General features: G+C 36.6%; 1 protein-coding gene and 1 pseudogene across 1 annotated transcript; both read right to left on the reverse strand.

The window, feature by feature from the left end:
* Positions 1 to 2,946: 2,946 nt before the first annotated feature.
* Positions 2,947 to 21,186, reverse strand: LOC125137684 (UDP-glucuronosyltransferase 2B18-like). The gene is made up of 6 exons (XM_047798617.1): positions 20,472 to 21,186; positions 14,670 to 14,818; positions 10,582 to 10,713; positions 8,271 to 8,358; positions 7,359 to 7,578; positions 2,947 to 3,416 (listed from the first exon to the last, which is right to left on the reverse strand). Exons 1-6 carry the CDS (start codon positions 21,184 to 21,186, stop codon positions 3,137 to 3,139), a joined length of 1,584 nt encoding a protein of 527 aa, XP_047654573.1. The 3' UTR covers positions 2,947 to 3,136.
* On the reverse strand, positions 4,473 to 4,571 carry LOC125110442 (uncharacterized; annotated as a pseudogene).
* Positions 21,187 to 26,878: the final 5,692 nt, after the last annotated feature.

Raw genomic sequence — 26,878 nt, forward strand, 5'->3', positions numbered from 1 at the left:
TATTTTCCAGGATAGATCATGTGATTGGTCACAAAACAAGTCTTAGCAAATTTAAGACTAAAAGTATGCTATTATCATGCAGCATGCATCTGCATTACACATTAATCAGTACTCCTCAAAGATGGGTGTGCCTGCTCAATCATAAAGATCATTTTTTTTCTTTCTTCTAATGCTAGCAATGCAACTCCTTAAAGAATAGTGTCCTTTCCAGCATTGTAAGAGGTCATGGCGACTTGCTGTTCACCTTGTATGTGTTTATCTGGACTCTGCATCCCTGGTGAACTTTATGTAAAACATTAGTTTGTCATTCTGATGTATGATCCTTTGCCTCAAAAATGTGTATGGCCATGCCTTTACCTTCTAACATGTTGAACAGTTTTTGGAGCTTTCTGAGAGTCTGCTTTCATAGTTATTACCCTAAGTTTGGCCCAAATAAAATTCTCCTTTTTTTTTCTTAAAAAAATTGAAAAATTATCTTTTGTAAACACCATGGTGTGAAACTGGAGGTCAAAAGAAGGAGAAAAACCGAAAATTTCAACAAGTGTAAATTAAATGATGTACTGCCAAATGAGCCAAATAAGAAATAAAAAGGGAAATAAAAAATCATAAAAAATAAAATTTTAAACAATAATAAAGAATTATAAGAAATGCAGCAAATGTTCTAACTCTAAACCTGAAGAATTAGAAAAAGGAGAATAAGTTAGCTTAAGGAAGGAAATATTAAATATCAGAGCAAAATAAATGAAATCACGATGAGAGAAACAAAAAATCAATGACACTATTGGTGAAGTTTCTAAGAATTTAGAATTGTAAATATCCCTCTTTGTAGTGCATTTCCATAAGCTTTGTTGTGATTTGTTTTCTTTTTTTAAATAAAAACTTATTGGAGAATAGTTGACTTACAAAGTTGTGTTAGTTTCAGGTAGGTAAACAAAGTAAACCAGTTATACAATATTTATATATCCATCCCTTTTCAGATTATTTTCCATTATAGGTTATTACACAGTATTGAGTAGATTACCTCATGCTATACAGTAGGTTCTTGTTATCTATCTAGTTCACATATTAATAATAGTGTGTGTATGATAACCCCAAGCCCCTAACTTACCCCCCCCCCATGTTTCCCCTTTGGTAACCGTAAAATTGGCTTCAAAATCTTTGAGCCTATTTCTGTTTTGCAAGTTCTTTTGTATCATTTTAAATTAGATTCCACATCCTAGTGATCTCATATAATATTTGTATTTCTCTGTCTGGCTTACTTCACATAGTATGATAATTTCTAGGTGCATTCATGTTGCTGCAAATGGCATTATTTCAGTATTTTTAATGTCCAAATAATACTCCATTATATATATGTACCACATGTTCTTTATCCAATCTTCCACTCTTCTGTTGGTAAACATTTAGGTTGCTTCCATGTGTTGGTTACTGTAAATAATGCTTCAATGAACACTGGGATGCATGTGTCTTTTCAAATTATGGTTCTCTCTCCCTCTCTGGATATGTATGTGTGTGTATATATATATATTTCATATATATATATGATTAAATCCCAAGAGAGGGATTGCTAGGTCATATAGTAGTTCTATTTTTAGTTTTTTTTTTTTTTCAGAGCTGCACTTGCAGCATATGGAAGTTCCCAGGCTAGGGGTCAAATCAGACCTGTGTTTGCTGGCCTATGCCACAACCATGAAGGATCCAAGCCACATCTGTGACCTACAACACACTCATGGCAATACCAGATCCTCACACACCGAGCAAGGCCAGGAATCGAAACTGTGTCTTCATGGATGCTAGTCAGATTCATTAACCGCTGAGCCACAATGGGAACTCCTATTTTTGTTTTTTTAAGGAACCTCCATAGACTATTCTATAGTGGTTGCACCAATTTACATTCCCACCAACTGTAGGAGGGTTGCCTTTTCTCCATACCCTCTTGAGCATTTACTGGGGACTTTTTCATAATGGCCATTCTGACTGATGTAAAGTGATAATGGCCATTCTGACTGGTGTAAAGTGGCCATTCTGACTGATGTAAAGTGATATCTCATTGTAGTTTTGATTTGCATTTCTCTAATAATTAGTGATGTTGAGCACCTTTTCATGTGCTTTCTAGCCATCTGCCTGTATTCATTGAAAAAAAAAAAAGTCTGTTTAGCTCTTCTTTTTTTTTTGTTGTTGTTGTTGTTATAGGGCTACATGAGCAGCTTTTATATTTTGGAGATTAGTACTTTTTTGGTGGCTTCATTTGAAAATATTTTCTCCCATTCTGTGGGTTGTCTTTCATTTAGTTTATGGTTTCCTTTGCTGTGCAAAAGCTTTTAGTAGGTCCCATTTCTTTATTTTTTATTGTTATTTTCATTACTCTAGGAGGTAGATCCAAAAAAATAGTGCTGTGATTTATGCCAAAAAGTGTTCTGCGTGTGAGGTTAACATTTTTAAAGGCAATAAGGAAATCAGAATTGGGTCATGAAATCAAAGATGTTCACAGATACCTCAATCTTACAATAGGAAGCAGTTGCTATAGTGCTGGTTCCTCAAACATTCCATTGAGAAATGAGTTAAACTGGATGAAGGCAAATGATTTGCCCTGGTTTAAGATAGAAAGTGATGCTAAGCCAGGGTGTACAGTAAAAGCCAAGCAGTTAGAGGTCTCACAAATCACATGAAAGGGTGGATGGATCTCTTTACACAATGCCAATTATTGAACAGTTTCTGTAGTAAGATAAAACTATAAAACTCTGCACCAAAATGAAATTAAAATACTCTGAATATCTGCAAAATAATATGGATAATATAAGTAGACCTGTTATTATTCTTGTGTCTATGCACAACATGTGAAATATGTAAAATTCAATAACTTCTTTTTAGTTTAACTTTTGAGTTAAAATAATAAATTACAAAAACTATCCATATAGTTTTATTTTTATTTAATTTTCACCAGTTTTTCTCTTGGCCTAACATATTTCTAACTCATAGGTAGAAAATCTCTTGAAAAAAACTTTGATCTGAGATGCTAAATTATGAGAAGTCATTTTGTCACAAGAGGATGGGCACCTAATCACACCTCCCTCCTTTTGGAATAAACTGAAGAGTTCCATCTATGGAGCATAACTGCTTCAGGTCTCAGATACAGCTACTCCCTCTTCCCCTTCTTTCCTGTTTTAGCCAACTTCCAGCAACAAAACAGACAACATCTTGTGGTGACATATATAGCTGATGCCACACAGGCCAGCAGGAACCCAATCACATCCAGAGAGTGGTATTGGTACCAGGTGAGGTCGTGGGCTGCTGCCCGCAAGTGCTTAGCTCCTTTGTGACGCATGACAAACTCAATCCAGAATACTGCGCGGTCCAGGGGCTTTACAGGTTGATCATGGTGGATCCTTGATAACCTCATAGCATTCTCTTTATATCTAAAGGAAAAGCACAAAGATACCAACATTGATAGGAAGTTAGTTTGCCTAAGCATACCAATAGCATACATGTTTTTTTTTTATGGTGTCATACAAATTATTCAAAATTAATGCCAGAAGTTCCTGTCATGGTGTAGTGGAAGCGAATCCAACTAGGAACCACGAGGTTGTGGGTTAGATCCCTGGCCTCACTCAGTGGGTTAAGGATTCGGTGTTGCCATGAGCTGGGATGTAGGTCGCAGATGAGGCTCAGATCTGATGTGGCTGTGGCTGTGGCTGTTGTGTAGACTGGCAGCTGTAGCTCTGATTGAACCCCTCACCTGGGAACCTCCATATGCCATGAGTGCAGCCCTAAAGAGCAAAAAAAAAAAAAAAAAAAGTCAGATTACAGAATTAGTGATATATTTTTATTAGTCATCATAGAGTGGCCTTTAAATTGGAATTTTCTTATTGGCAACTATTTAAAAAGTGAAAATGGAAGGTCAGGTGGGAATGTTCAATCTTTTCTAGCATGAGAATTGATACGAGCCATTCTAATAACTGTAAGTTGACTAGTGGAAATGAGTTTTAAGATAACGCTCTTGTAGTTTTTAAAGAATAATTGTGTTATGGAAATAAAGTAACTCAACCAGTTCTAGTGCATTGAGTATTCTTGCTTCTACAATTGATGTTCTGCCATCGGCCAGAATTATTATTTTTTTGTAACACCTATTAGATAATTACACCTCTCTACTTAAAAGTTCCATTTGGCTTTGCATTCATTTAGAATGATACCCAAATCTTCTCTTTGGCCTATAATATCCTACAAGCTCAGACCTTAGCACTCTCTCCCCTGATCATGTTGTCTCATGCACACCCTGTTGTAGGCACATTGGCCTTCTACCTATTCCTTGACATTGCAAATGTGTTCTCGCCTCTGCATCTTTGCCCTTTCAATCCTCTCTGTCCTTCTCTTGAAATGTTCTTCCTCACAACATCCTGGGGCTTGTTTCTACTTGACTGAAGCCTTTGCTTCTGTGTCATCTTCTGAGTGGCTTTTCCTGACTGCATTATGGTAGTAGTTGTGAGCATTTCTTCTATTTTTTTTTTTTATTTTGCTATTTAGTGGGTGGACATTTACTACACTTGATCTTAGCCAAAAGGCCGAGAAGCGATGACATTTAAAATTATATTTTCTGGAGTTCCCGTCGTGGCACAGTGGTTAATGAATCCGACTAGGAACCATGAGGTTGGGGGTTCGGTCCCTGCCCTTGCTCAGTGGGTTAACGATCCAGCGTTGCCGCGAGCTGTGGTGTAGGTTGCAGACGCGGCTCGGATCCCGCGTTGCTGTGGCTCTGGCGTATGCCGGTGGCTACAGCTCCGATTAGACCCCTAGCCTGGGAACCTCCATATGCCGCGGGAGCGGCCCAAGAAATAGCAACAACAACAACAACAACAACAAAAAAGACAAAAGACAAAAAAAAATAAAAATAAAAATAAAATTATATTTTCTAAAACAAAACTTTAAGTATGAAACATGTATGAAAACTGCACGAATACTAAGCTCAAAATTCAAAATTAGCTAGAGAATTTTCACCAAATGAAACATTAATGTAACTTCTACCCAGATCACGCTGTAGAGATTTATAAGCTTCCCAAAAGCATCCCTTCTTTGTGGATGCTTCCAATCACTTCTCTCTTCCTCAAATTAAGTACTAGCCTGACTTATAACACTGTAGAATCATTTTACTTGTGTCTATTGGAATCACATAACTTATGTGTGCCTGCCTTGTGTGACAGGTTAATTCCTTTATTGTATAGTATTTGTATGACAATGTCACAAATTATTTATCCATTCTTTGATCAATGGGCATTTGGATTGTTAACAGTTTTCTGGCCATTGCTAATAGTGTGGTTATAATAATTCCTATATATGTCTTTTGTTTACATGTTTGTATATTTTTATTAGTACTATATCTAGGAGTGGAATTGCTGAGAGAAAAGGACATGTATGTTTGGGTCTCACTGATATCGCTAAACAGTTTTCTAAGTGGTTTATTAATTTGTGTTCTCACCAGCAGTGTGGGAGAGTTTCTATTTCTCCACATTCTTGTTAATGCTTGTTTGTGATAGTCCTTAAATTTTAGCTTTTATAATGAATTAATAGTGAGGTTTTAAGTTACATGTTCCTGATGACAAATAAAGGGGGTAAAGCTGTATATATTTTGCCAGTAAGGGTAATATTTTGTACAGGTTTTTAAAAAATATATATGTACCTATTATAAGATTAAGGAAATTTCTATTTTGAGTTAGCAGAAGATTTTGTTAAAATATCATGAATGGATATTTACATATCAATTTTTAAACATTGGAATGATCGTAATATCTTTCTCTTTCATATTAACAATTTATTCAATTATATTGACTGTTTTTCAAACATATAAGCAAACGTTCAATCCTGGAATAAACCCATTTTGGTCTTTTTTTTAATATGATACTTTAATTCTTTTATATTTGATTGAGGGAAAGAATTGTTTAAAATTTTTTTCTTATAATGTCCTTTTCTGTTTTAATAATAAGGCTATTATGCCCTCATAAAATGACTTGGAAAGTATTAATAGGTTTGACATTATCTAGAGGAATTTGTGCAAGATTGGCGTTATTTTTTTTTTAATGTGTTTGGAAGTATTCACCGGTGAAGGTGTCTGGGCTAGAAGTTTCCTTTGTGGGAAATGTAACAGCTTTAACAGATCTCAAGGAGTATAGAAACATTTAATTATTAAATATTTATTCTATCAGAAATTTTTAAAAATTGTGTTTCAAAGGACACTGTCAAGAAAAAAATAACTTACTAATGGAGAATATATTTGCAAGCCATATAACTGACAGGGACTTGTATATATGTCAAGAGTAGAGTTCTAACAGTTACAAATAATCCAATTAAAATGGATAATGAATTAGAATAAACATATCTCTATATATAGATTGCAAATAAATACATGAAAATATTCTCAACATTAACAGCCATAATAAAAATGCATATCAAGACCACATAAAGATTGTGTCACACCCACTAGAAGAGCTATAATAAAATTTAATAATAGATAATATGTTTTGGCAATGATACAGATGATTGGACTCCTCATACACTGTTGGTGGGAATGTAAAATGATGTGACTACTTTGGAAAGCAGTTTGATAGTTCCCAATAAACATAAAGTTATCATATGACCCAGTATAAAATATCCAGTTATCTACCAAAAAGTAATAAAAACTATGTCTCCACAAAATATGTATAACAGCGTTTGTAGCATTGTTTTTCATGATAGACAAAAGTGAAAAAAAAAATCCATCAGCTGATGAATATTTTAATAGACTGTGAAACAACACATAAATAGAATATATTATAAATATTATAAATATGCCATAGAATATTATTCAACCACAAAAAGGAATAGAGTAGTGATACAATATGGATGCAATTTAAAAAAAATTTAGAATAACTTCTGTGCTAAAAGAAGTCAGTTTGCAAAAGACCACATATTATATGATGCCATTTGCATAAAATATTCAGAATAGGCCATCCTATAGAGACAGAAAGATTAGTAGTTTTTAGTATTTTTATAGTTTCGGAAATTTTAAGTACTGCATTGAAATATTTTCTTTTTCATTTTTCAGGCTTTTATTGATTAACATATTTTTAAAAATGCATGCTTCTTACATAAGATATTCAGCTTTAATTTTTTGGCATAGAAAACTGTTGCACTAATTAGTAGCTCATTAATTCTATAAGATTAAAACACAACTTTGAAACAACACATTGAATGTAAAAGTGAATTTCACAAACAGTTATATCATTGTAATTATTTCAAATTAGCCTTTACAATAAGTGAACATGACTCATACTCACTGTTGAAAAGAGGATTTATCTAAAAATACTACTTAGTTAAAAAAATATACTCACGAAGGGTCATTAATGACAGTCCTCAGTGCATTGAACAAATCTGTACTTGACAATGTGTTCAAGTCCAATCTAACAGCTGCTCCCTTGGCCATCATGTGAGCAATATTATCAGGTTGGTCAACAAACATGGGGAGTCCTACCATGGGAATCCCATGGTAAATGGCTTCATAGATGCCATTGCCACCACCATGGGTGATAAAAGCTTTGGTTTTGGGATGACCTAAGAAAGATATCAATGAAAACAATAAATTCTGAGTCCCATAGTTAGAAATATAAATTGACAGTATAACCCGATAAAGAAGGCAATTTTTTTCTACACAGAATTACTCTGCTCATGGGATCATAGAAACATTTGTGGATATTCAAGGAAATATGTCTGACGAAATGAGAGAGAGCTTTGCATTCGGAGGTATGTTGGTGTAGAGTTGTTTTGTTCAGTTGACAAGTGTGAGAGTGATTCTTGATTCAAAAAAACATTATGTTCAAAATCATGAAGGTGAAGAAACACTTTCTCTTAAGAGTCTAGGGAATGATTCACTCTGATACTACATGAAGAGCCTCAGAGCATGTTTGGAAGTAGAGGACAAATGATGGCTGTGTTGATCACAAGTCATATTCTAGCAGCTGCACTTCATTTTGTAGGCAATATGAGTCAATGAAAATTTATTGAGAAATATGGATGAAATGTCCTATATCATCTTAGGAAAAAACACTACAATAGCAGTAAATCTGAGGTAGAAGAGCATGGAAGCAAGAATAATCAAGAAGCTACTGGAAATTTATGGGTAAGAAATAATTAGCAGTTGGATAGTGATGTTTTCCAAAGCAAATATTGCATTGCATTGATGTTTTACTATTTTCCCTGAGATTTTCTCTTAATTAGAATTTATTATTTGTTTGCCACAGTTTTACCAAGAAGATCATTCTGTGGGATCCACTTAAGGAGCTGAGTATTGCTTCCCAACTTCTCAGGTTTCTTCCCATTGAATCTCCAGATAACCTATTAAGACAAAGAAAATGCTCTGCTCAATGAATAAGACCACAGCCTTAGAGCATTTTAGAAGTTAAAGTCTATAAAGAAATCATCTTTCCCAGCTTCCTTTAATTAACAGATACAGACATTTCTGCCCAGAAATGTTAAATAATGATTGCTATTACAAAGTTAAAAAAAAATCAAAGTAAATACCTGGGAACTTGTTTATGAATTATTTTTTGTAGAGTTTACTATAACATGCTGTTATTCATGCTAAAGAGTTGAGGGACATTAGTTCATAAATGAGTACTTTAATAGTTAAAAGCTTCGCAATCAATCAGAACTGTAGTGTAAACATAAAATTGATGGAAATTTCTTCAATAATATGACTATCTTATATAGCAAACTTGTGTTTTTAATCTAGAAAAGACTTTGATTGCTTAGCAGTTTCTGAGAGGAATATGTGAGGGTTTGCTTATGTTCTCTTTTCTCCATCCAAAAAACTTGAAGCACTAAGACAAAAATAATCCATCCATACAACGGAACTCCATAAGATACTACTTATATCTCATCAGAAACAATGGATGTTATGTGATAGTGGAATGACATATTCAGAGGGCTGAAAGAAAAACTATCAACCGAAATTCTATACTGAACAAAACTATTTTTCAAAAATAAGAGCAAAATATAGATATTCCTGTCACCCCTCCACAGGAAAATAATTCATTGCTGGAACATCTGCCTTACAGGAAAAACTGAAAGAATGCCTTTAAGCTGAAGAAAGTAAACTCAGACTGCAGTGCTAATCCACATGATAAAGCAAAGAGCACTGGTAAAGATAATTAAGTAATAATACAGGCAGCATAAGGGCACATTTCTTTTTTCTCCTCCTAATAAATATAATAAGCAAGCAGGTAAAACATGTACATAGTTTTATGGCTATGTATATGCATATAGTTAATATATTTGGGAGGAGGAGGATATAGCAGATAATACAAAGCTCGGAATTGCAAAGGAACACTAAAAGTGAGAAAATTTTAAATTAACAATGCCACATTGATTTTCACGAATAGGCTAAAATAGGCAAATTAGCAGTTTGTACTATCAAGACATCTAACTGCATTTTATACAATAAAAGAACACATTTAGAATGTATTAAAACAGTATATCTAGCCCTAAGAAATGACTGATTCTGAAATTCTTACTTCTCAGTGGGATGAAATCCCAGGAAATTCTAGGTTAGTAGGGTTTTATAGGTAGCTGGCTGCCTATTGTCTGAGCAGTCACCTTGATTACAGGCTTTCAAAGATAAAAATAGTGTGGGTTGTTTGGGGCAGTTTAGATCATGCTTGAAGATGGAAAGTAGTTCACGACCAGTGAGAGAGCCGAGATTGATCTTATACTGTCAGAAAAATAACTATAGGATTTTACTGGAGGGAGAGCCTTCTGTAATTTTCTCTGTGCTAACCCTGACTCTCTCCATGCTTTGCAGTTTTTGCTTCTCCTCTTCCCCACTACCTCTGAGAAAGTAGTTGTTAATCCAGTTGGTCAAAAGAGTATGTTGATTGGGCAAGTTGCTAATGGGTAGGACTAAGAGACCTCAAAGTCAGAGCCCATGCCTATTCCTCACCATTTTCTGCTCTAACAGGAAACAAAGCCTGGCCCTCATGTCTCTCTCTTTATCTTTTCCTCAAGAACTTGTTTTAAGATATATGCTGTTTTTCATCCTGGGTGAAGGGGGAGCAGGGGCAATAGGAAGATTTGAATCTTAATACTCAAGCTCCAGTGTAAAGTTGGACCATAACGATGCTTGAGCCTTTTTCAGGATTCTATTTTGAATGTTGGCTACTGAGTGCAGCTACCCGTTGAACTGTATTGTGATGCCTCTCTCTCTGCTGCTCAGAACTTCCACAGTCCACCAGAACCCCTTTAGGAAAATTTTTAATGTGGGGTAAGCATTAGGCATTCTTGTGTTCTTAGTATTAATTTAATAGCACTTAAATTCCACATAATCTCTAATAGACAAATGTCTGAGAACAAAGTAAAACTTGAATTGGAATATTTATGCAAATGTATTTACACCATTTTGAAATCTTACAAAAAAAGAAAAACAGGTATACCAGTTCCTTTTGACCTAATTGTGTTATGAAATTTTCTCCCCTTTGCAAAAGCCATGTTAATGGACCCATTCTAAAGTCTTTAAAAAGACGCATTCAAGTCATTGCTCAGTACAAAGGCAATTTACCAGACCTTCTGTGGAATCTGGGCAAGGGCTGATGCAATTGTGTTAGACCTTTCTTCTGTAAGGTTTTGAACCATTGACCCCAAACTAAATACTACGATGCCATCTTCTCCAGAGCTCTGGACAAATTCTTCAATATCCTATAAAGAAAGGGCATCAGCAAAGAGGGAGTTTTTGTTAGTTTTATTCATTATTTTTTGTTTGTTTGAAGGGAGTGAATATATACACTTTTAAAGAGAGAAGAAATCTTAGTATAGTCTCATCTTCTAACATGCCAAGCCATTAAATCTCTTTAGAAAGAAATGTGTGATATGAAAGCTATTTCTTTAGACAATGTCTAATCATTGATTACTAAATAAGTATGGTGATTTATTTATCACTTATCAACAAGAGATGAGAAGAAAGTGAAAGTCTACAATGAAGAATCTTGCACATTATGACAAAACAGGTTTATTTTTCTTAAATTAACTTTAAAAACAGTATAATTTTTATTGTATCTTAAACAATAGCAGGACCAAGAATTTTTTTCTCTAATATTATGTTAAATAACACTAAGATCTACCATCAATGGCTTAGTAATTTGTTCCAGGATGACAGGATAGTAACCAAGTAAAATAGTGTAGTCATGAAAACACTTGGCTTGCTCACCAGGACAAAATTCAAGACCTCACCCCACTGGGTCCAGAAAGCCAAAGTTATGTCATGAATTTGGATGGTCCTATTCTTTACACAGCCCTCTTCCACAGCACCAGCCAGGCCCCTATACCTTAGAATTATCTTCCCCTGACTTGCCTCTTCTGAAAAGTAAGAAAGGCCTGTCAAAGTGCTGCTCTTGCTTCCTGTAATAAGTCAAGTAAACCTAGCCTTGTTTCATTGACAGGTTTTGTTTCTTTCTTTTGTTTTTTAGGAGGAATTGATAGAAGACAAGTTTCTAAACAAACCTGAACTCCTAACAGAATTCCTTAAATACAATGAAGGACAGTCTATAGCAGACCTTCTGGAATTTGTGCATCATTCTATGCCCAATGTATTTGTTACTGAGTTGGTCTACTCTTCTTGGCAGTTTTCAGGATATCTGTTTTGGTGTGTAGGTTTTCCTGATTATAAAGGCTACTTATGGTAATATAACCTAATTAAGAGGTTACATATAATTGCTTTTGTAAAAGAAGGAAAGTTCTCTTGTTAAATCCTCTCTATATAAATAAATAAGAACCCTCAGTTTATTCACTGCAACTTCTCCTGGTGTTTCAAATTCCTAATACTGATAGATTCCCTACATTTAAGCCTCAGCCAAAATTCTGATCTACTAAACTTTTTTTTCTGGTGATGTTACATTAATTGCCTAAAAGAGACAAAAAGTGATGAAAATAATTTTTCTTAAAGTCTTATATCATGTTCCTTTCTACCTCGTGCTCTGATAATATTGGGTATGCTATATAAATTTCATCTCTATTAAGGAAATAGCTTTTTGAAATTCCCGGTAGCTTATTTTTCCCTGTTTTCATTCAAAACCTAAGTAAATTGCCATAATATATATTAACATCATTTTCACATGGGACACTTAAATTTTTTTGATCTTTTTAGGGCTGTACTCTCAGCATAGGAAGTTCCCAGGCTAGGGGTCAAAGCAGAACTGTAGCTGCCAGCCTACACCACAGCCACAGCAATTCGGAATCCGAACCACATCTGTGACCTACACCACAGCTCATGGCAATGCTAGATCCTTAATCTACCTAGTGAGGCCATGGATCGAACTCGTGTCCTGATGGATACTAGTCAGGTTTGTTATAGCTGAGCCAGAACGGAATGCCAGGGACACTTAAATTTTTAGCATAAATTTGATTTTACTTCTGTTCCTGGCCCAAATGTTTTAAGGGAACTAAAACTATGATTTATAATGAGTGTGACAGATTTTCCCTGTAAACTTTTTATTTAGAGTGCATTTTACTCTATGAGAATGTGATTTATTAGGTAAAAGATCTGATTAGGCTATCTGTCAACTAACTGGGGTTCATAACAAAGTTATGGAAAACTTTCACTTATATTTTAAAATCTGTAGCCTATTGTGCAGGTTAATGCTAAACGAGGCGCTCCCTCTCTGATATCTACTTTACTATATTTGTCTTCAAGCCTAGCAGTTTAAATGATTGAAATAGAACTATATCTTATCTAGTTTATGCATTACCGGATGACTTACAATGAACCTCTACAACTAATTCCTGAGAGAGGCTTATTTCCATGATGTGTATTATCAGGATACAGTGATTTTTGTTCTGTTTTATGCTGTGAAATTCTTTGGTTTCAGATAAGATCAGAACAAACACTGAAGCACATTCACAAAATTTTTGGAAAAAAATGTTATGACTTTGCTAGTACACACACACACACACACACGCACACACATACGAGAAGGAATCCCTCTAGTCTAGCTATTTTTTAAAGTTTTAAATATAATTTTAACATTTTCTTCTTCTTACTTTGGTTTCTAAGACAAATTCCTTTTTTCTTGGCCACACCCCCAGCAGAGGCAAGTGCCCGGGCCAGGCCTTGTTCCAGAGCCATAGCAGTGACCTGAGCTCTTTGCAGTGGCAATGCTGGATCCTTAACCTGCTATACAAGGGAATTTTAAAAAATTCCTTTTGTCAAAAGGGGCATTAATAAAAATTGAAATCACAATAGCTAATATTTATCAAGCACTATGTTCCTGGCACTATGTTCCTGGCACTATGCAAGGGCTTAACATACCTGGTCAATTATTTTATTCTCAGTAGTTATGGTCTATAAAGTTGCGGCAAACATGTCATTAGCAAGTAATGAATCATTGCTCCTAGGGTCCCCCAAGCCTCTTGTCACAACATTTTCCTCCATCGATCAACACACAGCCTTGTTTTATGTGTGTTTCTGTTTTAAAACAATTTAGTTAACATATATTGTTGATTCATTAGCACTGGACTCATAGCCAATGATGCTGTAACTCATGGAACTAAATGAAACTTATCTAGGAAATATATTTTCTTCCTAAAGCACATCATAATTTCCTTTCTTCTTCTTAAGAACAAGAGAACACACATCAGGACTCTAAACAGTAAAGTCACCAACAAAAAGCACACAAAGGCAAAAAAAGTGGCATTAATTAGATCTGAAAGGGACACATTTACAGTTTGAGAGCTTCAACAAAGCAGTGCATTGCCTCCTTCGATGCTCAACTGGGAACGTGCCTGTCCAATGAGTGATTTTTTTTTTCCTACTGTGTGTGTATCTATGAATGGCGGTAAAAGCACTACAAATATTTATTTGGGTTACAAATAAATTTTAGTGAGTAGGCAAATTTGAAAGTAAGGAATCTGTATGTAATGATGAATGGCTATATTAGATCATTTTATTCTCAGGCTAATCGGGTGAGATAATTAAGTAACCCCTCCACCCCCCACCACCATTTTTCTTCTTTTTTTCTTGTACATCCATATTTCATAAGAAAGATAGAATTGGCAGGATTTTGGTCTTTGTATATTTCCTAGCTATCACAGTACCATATATCAAAGCCAGATTCCACAACTTTTGAATGTGCTCACATATTTTCACTTTTAATATAACTATCAGAATTTGATTTTTTAAAATATCTCATTGCAATTCACTTGAATAAAATGCAAGAGAAGACCTGTCCTATCACCTCAATCTTATTTTCTTATTATTTGCACTTTATTGTAAATAATTGTTTCACATTATAGTTTTTCTGGCTGGCCAATCTATTAGAGCCCCAAGGACTATGGCTGTGTCTATCTTATTCAGCCCCCCTTCTTCAGTGCAGAGTATAGAATCTGCCAGCTAGTAGACAAAGAGTACACTTTTGTTAAAAATGATTATTTCTTTGTGTTGGAAGACTTTTTTATATTGACTATATCCATGTGATCTTGCACGTCTTGTCTACGTTCCATGACTATAATGTAACCCAGAATCTTCATTAATAATGAAAAATGGAACACACAATAAGTGAGGGTATGGTGTGAAGAAATTTTATATATTGTCCATCATCTTTTCCATTAGACACTATTTTGGATTGGGAATGAAAATTCTCCCCAGGAGACCAAAATTTTACCTTAGGCAGGGGTTTGGCAGGTTTGCAGTGGAGGCCTCCAACAAATTCAAAATTTGGTAAGAATGGGTGAGGAAATTCAAAATCCCAGTAGTTTCTTATCAGCCAAATATCTGCTTTCCCCATCAATTCACACAATGTAGTGGGTCTTCCTGGGGGAAAAAAAAAACACGGAAAGGAAAATAGGTAAATTTGTGAATTTATATCCATTTCTTCTTAGAATATATAGCAATAAAGTTTCTGGGCTGTGTGGGTCAAGATGGACAAATAATGCCTGTGTTTTATAATTTAAGCTAACATATACACAGAAAAAAAGAGAAGAAAAAAAGTGTAAGAGACTTAGATAGTTTGTCATGTCCTCTCACCTCCATACCTTTGAATCTTTCTAGGTTTAAATAATTATTGAAGATTAATTCTTGTCTCATGTATTACAAGTTAAAGTTAACTAATAGATTGTTTTTTCTTTTTAGGGCCACACCTGCGGCATATGGAAGTTTCCAGGCTAGAGGTTGAATTGGAGTGGCAGCTGCCAGCCTACACCACAGCCACGGCAATGCCAGATCCTTAACCACTGAGCCAGGCCAGGGATGGAACCTGCATCCTCATAGATACTAGTCAGGTTGGTAACCCACTGAGCCACAATGAGAACTCCCTAACCAATAGGTTTTAATTCTAAGTCAATATTTCTCTGTACTTATTTAAGTATGTGATGCCTATTACATTCTAAATGGTTACTTTTCCATATGCATAGGTTTGTATCACTTTTATGATATTTGTGCATTTTTACTTAATCCTATGGCATTTTAAACATTTTCTAAAATTAACTGTGGGTCCCCATCTTCCAGAGAGGAACCAGCATTGTGTAAGCGCCATGGCCCCCTGGTGGGCAAGGCAGCCCTTGGTGCTAGTAGAGGGAACATTCCAAAGTGGTGCTTGCCAGCGCAGGTGTCAGCTGGGGGGGACAAGATCCCCAAATGGCTGCCACCAGCATCTCTATCCCTGGGTAGAGTCCCAGCTGCATAAAGCTCCTCCAGGAGGCCTCCAAAATAAACAAGTGGGTCTGACACAGGTGCCTTGCTAAATACTGTCTAGAAGTAAAGTCACTGGGACTCAGACTTTATGAGATCTTTATGTGCATCCTTTGAGAAGAGAGTCTCTGTTTACATTGTCTTCTGTTTTCTCAAGTGTAAGCCCCTCTAGTTTCCAAAGATAGAAATTCTAGGGGCTTATCTTACCAGGATTGGGAGCCTGATGTGGGGCTCAGAACACTGATGTGGGGCTCAGAACCCTTTCTCTTGGTGGAGGACGCCTGTGACTGTGATAGTCCTGTGTATGGGTGGCCAACACCAGGGTAAAGTCCTGGCTAGACTGCATCTCTGCTCCTTTACCTGTCTTGCTGTGGCTCTTTCTTTATATGTTTAGGTGTGGGAAATATTTTTTTTACTAGTCTTTATGTTGCTCTCAAATATAGTTGCTTTGTAAGTAGTTGTAATTTTTGTGTGCTCATGGGAGGAGGTAAGTTCCGGGACTTCCTGCTGTACCATCCTGATCTCATCCCCATAGGAAATGTTTTCCAGAGATTATACATTAAATATGGGGCTGCAGCATGAAAATAAATGTGTTATTTACACTTGTTTCAATCTGGTGTTCAGTTTCACTTAGCCAGCCACTCAGGAAATAAACAGATTACTCACGGGAAAATGAATTTCCTTTAGGAGTATAAGGAAAGGAAAGCAGAGAAACCACAATGATTTAAGAATTGTCCCTAATGATGATATATCACTAGAAATTAATAATCCTTACCTTTCATATTTTAAATGCCCTTCAATGCCCTATTCATCCCTTCTTGTACATTTTAAAGAAAAAACTTATTGTAGGATTAAATTCTTGGATCACCTGTGATCAAGAAAGTATATAATGAATGAGGGGCTCTAAATGAAATGATGTCTTTCACCTCCATCATCATGTCATTTATTTTTTCTGTCCTGGGAAACTTGAAACTTTCTGTCTGTATTGATTACTACAACCTAATGCAAAGGGAAGACTGCTCAATACTTGTCTGGAAGGGATGGGAGGCTGAGGAACTCTTTCGCCATTCAGTCTGCCAAGTGTTTTCCCATATCTAAATTTGTCTTTGGTCTCCAGAAAAATTGCAGATATTTGAAAAGCTAAAAATAAATATTACTAAACATGTGGTAATAGGTGATAAGGGAGATTCACCTTCAAAAGGCTGAAAAACTTCCTTTTTGGAATTTACACCTGGGTCAAATGATCTCCTTTAATAATTTTTATTCCTAGAATAAATCAGCAATGCTGTGATGGCCACCTGTTTAAGGACTGACCAAAAACTTCTGAACATTCAGGGCTGGAACACTGACTTTTGCTGTAAAAGTCTATTTCCATCAGTCTCTTATTTACCCCAAGTTTCTTTCACTTTTCGTGCCTTGGGACCATTTGTTTAGTCATGTATTCTCACAGACCCACACACCTACCCCATTCCCTGTCCAGCCATCTGCTTTGTTTGCCACCTGATACCCTGTTCTCCTTCACCTTACTTCACCTTGTGTGCTTATGCTGTCACATTTAAGAGCTCACTTCCTAGGACCTGTGATTCCTGGCTAATTTTTAATCTTAATAACTTTGGTCTTTGGATTATTTATTTTAGCAGCTTCAGCCTTTGGATTATTTGTTGAGCCTTCTCTTCCAGATAGACACAGTCATCCTCTCACTTCATTTACCACCCAGATTTCTGCTTCAATTGTTTGCCCTTCAATGCCCTATGTTTTGTCCCATTTCTTGCATGCCTCTGCTGTGGAATCTCATTTAAGATCTTATCCTTGAAGACCTGTAATTCTCAATTAATTTTAGCAGATTTGTTCCTGAGACTTTGATCTTGGTTCCTGATATTCTCTAAGCCATTGCCTCCTATGACCTCTTATAATATATATGTAATCAAAATTTGTCTTTATAACTCAGATATTTATTTCCTCTGTAATCTTAACATAACCATATAAACCTTCTCAGACATGAGAGTAAACTATGAATTTCTGCCAAGGATGGTGAAGTTCAATTTCAAAGTGATATTTTTATTAGTTTGCTAAAATTTTTATGATAGTGCCCAAACGAAAAGATACTTTAAATATGTAAGTAAATGGTGATAAGGGAACATATCTCTTGAAAAGAAAATATTAGTTAGCTGAGTGTTACATGCTGAATGTCGAAAGTGTCTATTGTAAAAAGACCATCCAGATCAAAAAACAAAAAACAAACAAACAAAAATACTTGGATTTTCTACATTGCAGCATTCTTTTTGCTTAGCACAATATTTCCCTAAGTTATACATGGATTTTTGAAGTTAGGGTCTCACACATTTCTTTCAGTTAATACAATATACAGAGTGGTTAGGTCCAGGGGCAAGTCTGCTGTGCTGCTGTGTTTTAATCTCAGCTCTATCACTCCTTTCCCAGGAGAACGTGGGTAGGTTACCTGAGTTTTTAATTAATTAATTAATTAATTAATTAATTTTTTGCTTTTTAGAGCCTTACCTGCAGCATATGGAGGTTCCCAGGCTAGGGGTCAAATCAGAAATGTAACCACTGGCCTATGCCACAGCCCCACCAGATATGAGCCACATCTGCAACCTACCTCACAGCTCACAGCAATGCCAGTTCCTTAACCCACTGAGCAAGGCCAGGGATTGAACCCACAACCTGATGCTTACTAGTAGGATTTATTTCTGCTGCACCATGATGGGAACTCCCAGTTACTGAACTTTTTTTTACTTCAGTTTCTATATCTATAAAATGCGGAGAATAATAGTAGCTATGAAGAGAATTTCTGTGTGTTATCTTCGATGAGTTATCAAATATAAAGGACTTAGAAGATTTCCTGGAAGAGAGTAAATTCTCAATAAATGTTTATTCATTTCCTTCTGCCCTCTGCAAACAAGAAACATAGAAGAAGTGCAATAAATATTCGTCGTTGAATGAGTATGCTCACAGAATCAAGATTAGCAATCATCCAGGTATGAAAAATATCCTGGACCCTCACATTTTGCTTCATTTTTCAAATCAGATGTTGTAGAATCATAAAACAGACATTGATACATCTAATTTTTTTTTTTGTCTTTTGTCCTTTTAGGGCCGCAACCGTGGCATATGGAGGTTACCAGGCTAGGGGGGGAATCAGAGCTATAGCTGCTGGCCTATAGCACAGCCACAGCAACACCAGATCCGAGCCGCGTCTGCAACTACACCACAGCTCACGGCAATGCCAGATCCTTAACCCACTGAGTGAGGCCAGGGATCAAACCTGCAACCTCATGGTTCCTGGTCAGATTCATTTCTGCTGCACCACGATGGGAATTCTGATACATCTAATATTAATCGTCAGTGTTTCAAGATTACTTAGCAGATGCCTTTTCATCCACTGAGAAGGAAAGAATAATACTAGATAATTTCTAGCGACAACTCATCCATAACTAAGCAATTTTCCTTCTTAATAGAAATATTAGATGATGGAGATGTTAGATATATTAGAATAATAGAAAAACCAAATGAAGGAGAGAGATAGCAGCAGCTGATGCTGAAAGTGAAAAGAATGAAGCCTCAGCTATGAGCGCATAAGAATGTTTAATTTTAAAGGCAAACATAAAGTTTACACACAAAGTGTCATCATTCTTTACATAAAGTAGTCTTTTTTTTTTTTTTTTTACTAGACCCAGGTTTAAAAAATAGATTTCCTCATGACTGATCTTCGCTTGATTTTTATCAATGTATTTAAAGAAGTTTCTTATCTAGTGTCTTAAATGGCTACATGGCCTTTGTAACTCCTCCCATTGAGAAGCGGAGGCTACGTTTTCACCCTTTGAATCTGGGTTTGCCTCGTGACTTCTTTTACCAAGAGAAGGTGGCAGAAATGATACTGTGTGACTTCCAAATCTAGGCCTAAAACATTCCTATATGGTGTTCTAGAATTCTGCTATCACCTGTAAAAGTCCAAACTCGGAGTTCCCGTCATGGCGCAGTAGTTAACGAATCGGACTAGGAACCATGAGGTTGTGGGTTCGGTCCCTGCCCTTGCTCAGTGGGTTAACGATCCGGCGTTGCCTTGAGCTGTGGTGTAGGTTGCAGAGGCGGCTCAGATCCCGCGTGGCTGTGGCTCTTGCATAGGTTGGCGGCTACAGCTCCGATTGGACCCCTAGCCTGGGAACCTCCATATGCCGTGGCAGCGGCCCAAATAAATAGAAAAAAGACAAAAAAAAAAAAAAGTCCAAACTCTTTGGAGATATCACATGGAGGAGATAATTAAAATGTCCTGACAGTCTGTCAAAACCTAGCCATGTGAGCAACACTTTCTGGACTCTTCTACCCCAGCCAAGCTGATAGCTAACTCTAGCCTAATGAATAAGCCCGGGGAAGCCCCAGTGAAGAACATTTCCCTGAGCCCAGTCCAAATCACTGCCTCACAGGATCATGAGCAGATAATATGGCTGCTGTTTTAACCCCTAAGGTTTAGGATGGTTGATATTACAGCTATAAATAACAGAGTGCATATGTTCCTTTTAAAATAAACAAGCCCTAAGAATACTCCCATATTGGGTAGTTATTAAATAGAGCATCTCCAGTGTCACAGAGTGCTGGATTACTCTGCATACCCTCTTGAATAGTTGATAAATTTTGACACTACACAAAATAAAACATAAGTTATTTCAAAGTATATATAATATATTAACTTCAACACACACAAAGAAATGTTTCTTTCCATCTACTGGAGGGAAAAATGTTGTAAATAAACCAGACTTACCTAATACTTCACTGTAAAATTTATCCCACTTTTTCTTGTTGAAAGTCTCAAATGCATAGTCAAAATATAGGTAATACAACATGTTTGTCACCCTCTCCATAAATGTCATTTTGTCACTAAGTTCTGATATGATAACAGGTACATAGGAAGGAGGTAATATAAGCCCTCCACAGAGTTTTTCATATGTTTTGCCAGTGGTAAATCGAAGACTGTAGACCAAAGGTAAGTTAAGTAGTTCAGACAGCAACTCAGCACAGGGAGAAATGGCATCTCCAAGAACAACGTCATATCTTGATCTTTGCAGTTTCTTCATAAGTTTCTGGTTCAAAACTACATCCTCACAAAGCTTTTGAACAGTATCAGAATATTCGTGGTATATTTTTTGCATCTTTGAATCATATGCCCATAATGTACTCTTTGGTAAATCATATGTCCATGTCTTGACCCATTTCATAAAGTGCATATCAAGCTCCTTCTTAGTAAATGATGTAGGATAAACCTCAAATTTGAAGGCAGATGGTTCATTGGGATCTACAAGGATGGAAGCTGAAGATGCTAGCACGGTTACTTCATGGCCCCTCTGAGCAAGTTCATTCAATATTGTCTTTAAATTGATCCAGTGGCTGTATTCCATGGGCCAAACCAGCAGCTGTCCACCAGAGGCACAACTGAAATAAAAAAAAAGCAAAAGAAGGGAATCCCTTGTCTTAGACATTTTGGTAAAATCTAAACCTTCTTTAAAAACTTTCTGAAATTTAAATGTAGTTCTCAGTTACATCAATGAAAGAATCAATTTAGTAGTTAAATTACAACTGGTACACAGCAAAGTCCCAATGACTATTCAGCTAAATATTAAGACTTTGGTTTCTGAGATCATGCTTTAGTAATCTCTCTGCAAGCTAATCTCCAGGTCAAAGGTTTTGGAAAGCAAATAAGAGGTAGGTGATATAGGTACAGTAAATCCCAGTATCATTTTAAAGCTAGTGCTCCAGGCTAAGAGGAAATTACCTTGCATGTAGGGAGTTTCCAGATAAGAAACAGCATGGGGTCAACACAAGTATATTCTGATTTATTGGAACCTGTCCAAGCATTTCTTTTTCTATATTTTCACACTTGTTTTATTAGTTCCATTTTGTTTGCCATGGCTTTGTTCTTTTGACAATAGATATTCCTTTGTTTTTTTCCCCTTTTATCCAAACATAGACATCCTTTGAATATAACTTTAGTTACTTTTCTTTATTTGAGAATATTGCCTCAGAATTGTGATTTTTCTTTTCTGAACATTTGCAACATTTCTTCTATTACTGTCACTTCTTCATTACCTCTTCAGTACTTACTCTTAGAAAGTATTTATCCTCTAAGTACCTACTTCTGAACTTAGTTTTGTATACTGCCTTTATAATCCAGGGAAGTTATATTTTTAAAAAACCTTTTGAGGAACTCCCAACGAATTGGAAGTAGGAAGGGAATATATATGTCCTGGGATAGATTTGTTTATATACTATCAATAATATGCTGACTCGAAAGGAGAATCTTTCTTAGAAAGGATTTGCTTATAGATTCTAAGCAAAACTGTATTAGCGAAGTTGCAATATCCTTTGATTTTGGTAATGCCCTTTGATGGATGTTTTGATGTGTTACTCATTCTCCTTTTGGGAATATAGAAATTATTTCCCAGTTGATGAGGAAATTATCAGCTGACACCCCTTATAACCATATTTCTTTGAAAATTGTCTCTGCTAAAGAGCAATCCAGTCAAAAGTCAGGTCTCTTTCCTGGGGCAACCCAAATCCAGTGCCTGGTGTCCTCATTTTAATTTGGGCCAATTCTAAAGGTGATCTCAACTTCATAGCTCCCAATGGGTTGTTCGAAACCTATGATGAATATGCATTATGTTTAAATTTTTCCAGTGTCCAATCTTGCTTCCTACTCTCTTTGTTTTAAAGTTTGTGTCCAAGAGTGTGTCTTAATAATTTCTCTGCAAGCTAATTCGTAGCTCAGAATCTGCATCTTGGGGGCACCCAACATTTGATAATTATGCTCTCAAAGGGAGAGTGGGCAGACAGGTGAGTAGCTGCCCTGAGGTTTATTTTTGCAGGCTGGTTATGTGGGGGCACACATTGGGGAAAGAGGGCTTTGGGGTTTGCATTGCCTGATTTTCATCAGCTCAACCTTCCTGAGTGTAGGAGGGGTTAGACATCTTCATCAGCCACTATTCCGCTCACCAATTTATCTGCTGGGCCCCAAACATTCACGTTCATCATATATGCAAAAGACATTCATCTCATCCAAAGGTTACTAAATGTCTCAGCACATTACAACATGATCTCGAAATCCCAAATTTCATTATTCATATTATCTCAATCAGGTGTGGGAGAGGCTCTGGATATAACCAATTAAGGAGCAAGATTCCTCTCCTGTGAAACTAAATAGCAACATGTTTGCTCCCATAATATAATTGTGACATGTCCATCTTAACACTTACAGACTCTGTGGCTTAAAGCAGAATGCAATGGGGGAAAAGGCTGACTCCTACTGTGTTCTCTGGTTTAGTTGATTCGTACCCTCAATCTCTCCAAATAGTTTTTTGTGTGAATGAATACTTTGATCTTTTGATTTTTTCTGAGGTATTAGCAAAAGATTCTATAGCCAAACCCTTACCTTTTTCTCCAGGGCATTTTTTCCCCCACAGTAGTTCTCTTAACATTAGCTTCTTTTGCACTCTGGACAGACTGTGAATTTCACAAATCACCAAGTCCAGGCTTCTTTTTGTCTAACAGTTCTTCTAGCACTTTACCATCTCTCCTCTCATATTTTCCTAGAAGCAGTTGAAGAAAACCAGAAAGTATCTTGAAACTTTGCTTGGAAATCTCCTCAGCTGGACATACAAATTTGTCACTTTCAATCCCACATTTCATGTAGTATAGGACCTATTTCTTTAGGCTTTCTGACATTAAAACAAAAATTCCCTTTCCTCCAGTTTCTAAGCATCTACTTTTTATTTCACTTTGAGATCTCAGTGGCAGTAATTTTTTTTTTGTCTTTTTTGCTATTTCTTGGGCTGCTCCCTCGGCGTATGGAGGTTCCCAGGCTAGGGGTCCAATCGGAGCTGTAGCCACCAGCCTACGCCAGAGCCACAGCAATGCGGGATCCGAGCTGCATCTGCAACCTACACCATAGCTCATGGCAACGCGGGATCGTTAACCCACTGAGCAAGGGCAGGGACCGAACCCGCAACCTCATGGTTCCTAGTCGGATTTGTTAACCACTGCGCCACGACAGGAACTCCTCAGTGGCAGTAATTTTAATGCCCGTATTTCTACTAACAGCTTATTCTTTATGATTTAGGGATTTGCGAGGCTACTTTTAATTTCCCTACTATAATCCCTGTTACATTTTTTTGAGGGAAACAGAAAATATGTTTTCTACCTGTAAGATATTTGGCATAACATTTATATATTTTAAGTATGTATCCAATATTATCATCATTGACATGGGAGTAAGAATCAAATTATTTTTCTTAGAGAGGCAATATAACTGATTTTTTTTTTGTTATTATCTAGTAGTGGGAAACCCTGTTTCTTAGAATACTGTGGACATAAATAATTGACCTCCATCTAATACTAATACGTTTTGCCACTGGGGGCTTCATCATTAGGTTTTTTTGTTTGTTTGTTTTTTGTTTTTTGTCTTTTGTCTTTTCAGGGCCGCACCTGTGACACATGGAAGTTCCCAGGCTAGGGGTTGAATCAGAGTTTTAGCCGCTGGCCTATGCTACAGCCACAGGAACTCTGAATCCGAGCTGAGTCTGTGACCTACACCACTGCTCATGGCAATGCTGGATCCTTAACCCATTGAGCGATGCCAGGGATCAACCTGCATCCTTATAGCTGCTAGTCGGGTTCATTAACCACTGAGCCACGGCAGGAACTTCCCTCATCTTTAGTTTGGATGCAGAAATTAAAAAGCCCATTGGAACGATAGAAATAGTAATAATATTACTATTGGTATATCTACAAGAATAAGCATCTCACATTATAGTCAATTTACCATCATTAACTAAAATGCGAAAATTATCATGGTGTTCTCTTAGGTGATCTAATCCCACTTTATAAAAGATTGAATACATTATGAATCTAAATAGATCCTGATTATGCAACCAGATCAATGGACTAAGATCCCAGAGAATCCTAAATTACTGGAATATATATTTTTAAGTAGAGTTTCAAGATACTGACTGGTTTCTTCAGCTACTTCTAGTAAAATATGAGAGGAGAGATGGTACGTGTAGGTGGACTCATAGTGGCCCATGCCATCTGTTTTAGGAGACGCACTGAGTATGTTATTGTCCAATTTCATACCACATTCAGTTGGAAAAAAAAGGAATATGAGCAGGGGTAGGAGTTGGAGATCATTTTATACCTGGAATCAGAGCTTGTCAACTCAGTCTTTTACCAGATTCTACACTGGGTAACAGGTACTCGGAATGATAACATGATTCCTTCTGGTGCTGCCTGCAGGTTTTTTTTTATTTAGAAACCCATTGGGATGAAGCCCGGTTGATGGAAAAATCTAAGCATTCTTTTGTTCTTTTGTACCAAAATCTACTTCTTAATCTATATTCATATAACTTTATAAAAGCAAAGGGAATTTGCACAATTTAAGCAATTGTATAAAAATATGAAAATAGGAAGATATTTGACTACACATGCATTTTGAAATTTTACTTCCTTGTGTAGAAAGCTGTTTGTAGATATGGTAAAGAATTGAAAGGTTTTTTTCACCTTCTATGGGATCTGGGCAAGGATTGTTACTCATGTTTGTGTTTTCTTCTGTGAGATTTTTTTTCCTTTTCTTTTCTTTGTTTGCTTTTTAGAGCTGCACTGGCAGCATATGGAAGTTTCAGGCTAGGGGTTGAATCAGAGCAACAGCTGCTGGCCTACACCACAGCCATACCAATGCTGGATCTGAGCCACATCTGTGACCTACACCACAACTCACAGCAATACTGGATCTTAACCCATTGAGTATGGCCAGGGATTGAACCTGCATCCTCATGGATACCAGTTGGGTTTGTTACCACTGAGCCATGACAGGAACTCCTTCTGCGAGATTTTTCATCACTGATCTCAATGAATGTACCACAACACCATCTTCTCCAAAGCTCTGGACAAATTCTTCCATTTCCTATAAAGAAAGAATTTGCTCATCCATGAAAAAATGCATCATAAGGATTTTAAAAAATAAATGGATACCTATACTTGAATGTAGAAATAATTTTTTTTGTCTTTTTGCCTCTTATAGGGCTGCTCCCATGACATAAGGAGGTTCCCAGGCTAGGGGTCTAATTGGAGATGCAGCCACCAGCCTACACCAGAGCCACAGCAACGCAGGATCCGAGCCACGTCTGCTGGACCTACACCATAGCTCACAGCAACGCCAGATCCTTAACCCCCTGAGCAAGGCCAGGGATCGAACCCACAACCTCATGGTTCCTAGTCTGATTCGTTAACCTGCACCACGATGGGAACTCCGAAATAAATTTTTAATAAATAAATTGCTACCTTCTAATATACCAAACCGCTAATCTATTCACTTGAGGTAGCTGATACAAATCTACATTCCTTAAATCATAGATAAACGGGGGTTCCCTTCGTGGCTCACTGGCTAACAAACCTGACCTGGATCCATGAAGATGAGGGTTCAGTCTCTGGCCTCATTAAGTGGGTTTGGGATTCAGTGTTGCCATGAACTCTGGTGCAGGTTGCAGATGTGGCTCGGATTCCTCATTGCTGTGCCTCTGGTATAGGCTGGCAGCTGTGGCTCAGATTGGACTCCTAGCCTGGGAAGCTTGGAGACTTCCATACGCCGCAGGTGTGGCCCTAAAAAATAAAAAGTAAAAAAAAAAATTATAGATAAACAAGGCTACTATACAAGTAATATAAATGACCAGGAATTGATGATAAAGATGAGATCTTATTCCTCAAGGAGGAAACAAGAGATGTCCATAACTTGACCCTTAGCATTATGTGTATGTCCTTCTATGTTTGATACATTATTAAATCAATTTACTTTTCTTTGGGGGAGGCCTTCAGGATTCCCTTTTAGTGAATAGCTCTTTTACATCTCTCCAAATAATCAAAGCCAGATTATTTACATCTCTTTGCTTTAAGAAGAAAAGTAACTTTGTTAAGGCACTCTGAGGCTCATAAGAACCTTGTTCATGATACTCGTCCTACTGTTTCAAATTTCCATATCACTAGGACATTAAACACCCTGAATTTGTCTTGAGTTCAATTCACTAAATTTTTCTTACAGTGTATTAAAATTTGGAAGACTTTTATACAAGTGTAATAGTTAAAATTGAGCATGCCATTTAATAACTGCCTCACATTAGACAAACATTT

Source organism: Phacochoerus africanus, chromosome 10, assembly GCF_016906955.1.
Source record: "Phacochoerus africanus isolate WHEZ1 chromosome 10, ROS_Pafr_v1, whole genome shotgun sequence".
NCBI classification, from domain to species: Eukaryota; Metazoa; Chordata; class Mammalia; order Artiodactyla; family Suidae; genus Phacochoerus; species Phacochoerus africanus.